This window comes from Volvox carteri (genome assembly GCF_000143455.1).
Source record: "Volvox carteri f. nagariensis unplaced genomic scaffold VOLCAscaffold_43, whole genome shotgun sequence".
NCBI classification, from domain to species: domain Eukaryota; kingdom Viridiplantae; phylum Chlorophyta; class Chlorophyceae; order Chlamydomonadales; family Volvocaceae; genus Volvox; species Volvox carteri.
The window spans coordinates 2,557-6,967 of NW_003307586.1; the positions used below are offsets into that span (position 1 = coordinate 2,557).

At 47.1% G+C, this 4,411-nt stretch overlaps 1 protein-coding gene across 1 annotated transcript; it reads left to right on the forward strand.

Annotated features, from left to right (window-relative positions):
- Positions 1 to 511: 511 nt before the first annotated feature.
- On the forward strand, positions 512 to 2,493 carry VOLCADRAFT_76291 (uncharacterized protein). The gene is made up of 8 exons (XM_002954415.1): positions 512 to 621; positions 702 to 818; positions 931 to 978; positions 1,092 to 1,164; positions 1,355 to 1,431; positions 1,499 to 1,687; positions 1,757 to 1,972; positions 2,161 to 2,493. The coding sequence occupies exons 1-8, from the start codon at positions 595 to 597 to the stop codon at positions 2,377 to 2,379; spliced, it is 966 nt and encodes a 321-aa protein (XP_002954461.1). The 5' UTR covers positions 512 to 594; the 3' UTR covers positions 2,380 to 2,493.
- Positions 2,494 to 4,411: the final 1,918 nt, after the last annotated feature.

Sequence of the window (4,411 nt, forward strand, 5' to 3'; positions counted from 1 at the left end):
CGCTGGGTGAAAAGGAGACGTACACGAAAGCATGGGTCATGGGTCTCCTTCAGCCCCCATTGCGCGGACGGACATGTAGACTTGGTTTAGGCGGTTCTGGGCGGTCCTGGTTTGGGTGTTCTACACGCGTCAAGCGGTGCCGCCGTCTCAGTGCGGCACCCCCAGGAAGCCGAAGAGTACCGTAATATTTTTGCTCTCATTTAGAGGTTGCGCGCCAAATGCTTTGACGGCATGTTAAACGCGACACACTTTGCCCTGTGATAAGCCCTGGTTCAATGAGATGGTGTGGAACATTTAAATAAATGAATATGCCAGAAGCTCAATAGGAGAGCAAGGACGTGTGCTAAATACGGCATATGTTTGTGCTTGTGCTTGGAATGCACGGCGTAAACTGTTTGAACTTGATAAACCAAGTTATGCACAGTACTGTTGTTTGCTGGCCTCGCGGCCTTGCTTCGGGTTCTAGCATAGGGCCCTCCTAACAACCTAAATGGACCTCTAGTGCTGTGTGGCATTCTGTTGGGGTCAAATTTTAAAGGAGAAGAGTACTGGGGAATTATCAAGTTCTGTTGCTTCTTATTGACATTGTGAATCATGTCTTCCTATGCCAAGCGCCTCTGGGTAAGTACAGCAACTACACAGGCAATCAGAGCCGCCACAATGTGTTCTCTAAGTTTTCTCACGTGCTGTCCAATGAGCAGCTCGAAGAAGACTTAGGAGATGACTATCGGTGGTCCTACCGGGTATCAGCTGTCCTTTTCTCTGGTAGGAGCTTATATCAGGAAGTGGACCTCGTGGAGACTCCTACATGGGGCAAGGTTGTGTAAATTTCAATTCGCTTTTGTGGAACTGCTATCTTGCTTTCTCGTTCTTGGAAAGACTGACGGCGCTGTTGCCTGCATTTCCTATATTTGCCTTTGTGGCTTGCAGGTACTGCTTTTAGATGGTAAAATGCAGAGCACTGAAGCTGATGAACAGGTATGGCTTTCATCATGGCCTCTCCAGGCTAAGGTTTTGTTTCCTGGTGGTTATCTTATTGTAATCATTATTATTGTTAAGAACTATAAGTGATGAGTGCGTCGTGGCTGCAGGTGTATCACGAGTTATTAGTGCATCCGCCCCTTCTGCACCATACCAACCCAAGACGAATTTTTATCATGGGAGGTATGTGTCATGATGCCCACAGCATGCTTTGCATTCTCCAGCTTGTCCTGGGGCATTATTGGTGTGGTCTGAGCAGCGGCTATAATGCCCCACTGGCCGCTCACCATGGGAATTTGCATGGCAGGTTCGGGAGCACTACCCTATGCGTGGCTATTCTGAGCTTTGGCTTACATGGCTATAATGTGAGCAGGTGGTGAAGGTGCGACTGCGCGTGAGGTTCTCCGACACCGTTCGGTTGAAGAAGTAGTAATGGTTGATATCGACAAGGTACGCTGTTCATCTGGGTCAGTGTTTCACATGGTATAAAAGCAAGACTGTTGCATTTCGTATTCAGGTTGTGACCGATTTCTGCGCCGAGCATCTCGAGCGCAACGCAGCGGCCTTTCGCGATCCTCGCCTTCGGCTTATCAATGACGATGCACGACGGCAACTGGAAGCATTTTCTGATGCCTCGTTTGATGTAATTATTTCCGACTTGGCGGATCCACTGGAAGGAGGCCCTTGCTTTCAGTTGTACACACAGGTGGGCTGTTGCCTTGCGCAGTCATGACGATGATATGGAAAGTTTAATATGCAAACATAATCTCATCAGGAGTTTTACAGCACAGTGGTGCTGCGTAAGCTGGCTCCTGGTGGCGTCTTCATCGCGCAGAGTGGACCAGCCGGTTTTTTGTCGTGTCGCGAAGTGTTTTCTACCATCCATGCGACTCTACGCGCAGTGTTTCCTACGGTAATACCGTATACCCAACACATACCATCTTTCTGCGACGCTTGGGGCTTCAACATGGCATTCACGGACCCGGAACAGGTAGGCTTGCTGCAGTTAGATACATAGCATGCATTTGGGCAAAGAGATATTACGAAGTGGGCATTCATTTGCGGATCATTAAGCTCAGGGAAGATTAGCATATTCTCGCCTTGGCGCTGTTCTCTTTTCTTCACAAGAAGTGCTGAGCAGTACGCCTTTTCTGTTGCAATGTTTTGTGCGCCTAGTAGGTACCACTTGGTATCGAGGTCTTTGACTCACAGGTTGAGAGTCGTATTGCCTGTCTACCGCTTAGCTTCTTAGATGGGGCAACGTTTACAGGACTTCGTCAGCTCAACAAGATTGTTCGGATTGCACTCGCCCAGGAAACTGAAGTGTACACCGCCAGGACAGCGCGATTTATTCATGGTGCAGGTGTGAAGACGGTCACTGAACGCCACGAGAATTGAGCCAAATTCACCGGTGATTATAGTAGGGACCTCTTTTCAAGTCCCCCTATCATGTAACGACTTCTGAAAACTGCTATGGGCATGAAAGCAAACCTGTAAAGGGTAAAAGCTCCTATTTTAATTCCTGTACAAATATAAACTGTTAAAGCATTGTCAATATTGAAATATGTCAGTGGTATCAGAAAGGTTACCGCAAGGAAAAATAGTGGCACCCAAGCCTTCATTGCGACGGTGCTTTTTGATCCTTCGGTGTCGACTCTTCCTATTATTGTGTTGCAGCATTTGTCAAGCGTTGGATTGTTCACTCTCTAAAGAGGGAAAATGACCTGAATTCTCTTCGTGAACCTTTTGGCACGGGGCGATCGGCGGATTACAACCATGGTCACACTTGGCAAGAGAACAAAAGCCTGCTATCTGGAGCAAGATCAGTATCCTTCAATGAAATTAATGGATGCAATGTGATTGTGATGTGTTGGAAATACAGGTGGTATTGCAATACATACCCTCTAATCTACATAAAGCTTGAAGAATTGTAAGCCATGATCAGGTGACGTCGCAGTAGCTTAAGCATTCAATTCGTAAGCAACCTGACGTACGGATACGCGGGAAGCTCTAGCCATGCCTGAAAAGGATGTGGACGTGGACTAGCGCTACGCTACGTGCTGCATTCTTGAATAGCGTTGAGGACGCTTGCCAGTAGCGTGTGTCCTTTTACAGACGTGACGTAAAGTGCAACGTCATTACTCATCAACACAACCAGTTAAGGTGGTGTAGAAAGACACCAGATACGACACCAGAGGCATCTAGTGTACGACCCGTACTATATAGTACGACGTCCTTAAAAGGAAAGGCAGAAGACTTGAAACCCTTTGAAGAGAAGCAACCAATTCTCCCTCAACAATTTGAGGTGGTGGAGGTAACTGAACGCTATTACCATCGGATACAGACGGAGTAACATTATGTATCCGTACAGCAGGAGGAAGATAAAACCGACACGTAACCATGTTGATCTTTACCTTCACAACAAAGATTCCCATAAATTGAGGGAGCAACAACATTCATGGCGTACCTAATACTCTTAAATAGTTTATAATATGACAGTTAAATGTATAATACAAGAAATGTAAATATCTATCAACAATTAGGGATGGTTGATGAATACATTTTTGCCCAATACTTAGAAGTGAAAAGCAGGGGTAACTGTTTACAGAATATTAGGTCCAAGTAGTATGATGTGTGAAACAGGGGGGTACATCTTCGCCCCTGGCAGATACCCTGCGAAACCCTGCCTTCCCCGGTATTTCGGGGCACCCTCATCCAGTCACCCTAGTCATCTTCTCAGTGGATCGCTCATCTGGTGGTCGCCACCAGCATCCAACGGAATCTGCTGGGTCGACAGCGCCCCAACTCCAATCCTGGTCGGCCCGCAGGTTAACTTTATCCCAGGTCACCACCGTCCATCAACTAGGGGCGCAATGTCTTCCACCATCGGAAGGATTTCTGACCCTAACGGGTATCGATCCTGGGATCTCCCGGGGGCAATAGTCGCGCGTTACCAGTAGTGCCAAACCCTACTGTATAGTATATCAGTATTGGAAAAACAAACTGGCCATCAAGTATCTGCATTACATCCAAGAAAAATGTATTTACGCAAAATTTTCCATCCATAGTTGGAATCCAAATAGATTAAGCCATGGTTGTTTATTTTAACACAGATTCCAGTTTTACAGGGGAGGAATCGGCTGGAATACACATTCATGGCAGTAAAATAGTAATGATGCTTTTAAATGTTTCCCTTGGTTCCCGCTCATTCCTTCCATGATTGCATGTCGGTGGCCAGGTGGTCTTGGGGGGGATGTGCGGGGTCGTGGGGCTGCCGCCCCACTTCCCCGCACTTTCCCCCCTCTCCTGCCCCTTGTTGTTGGAAAGTTTTAGGCGAAAGTTTTTATCGGCAGGCATTAGCAAGCATGTGGACTGTGTGCCTTTGCCAATTATTGGAACGGTTTGTTTTCTTGCATTGGTCGTACAGTGC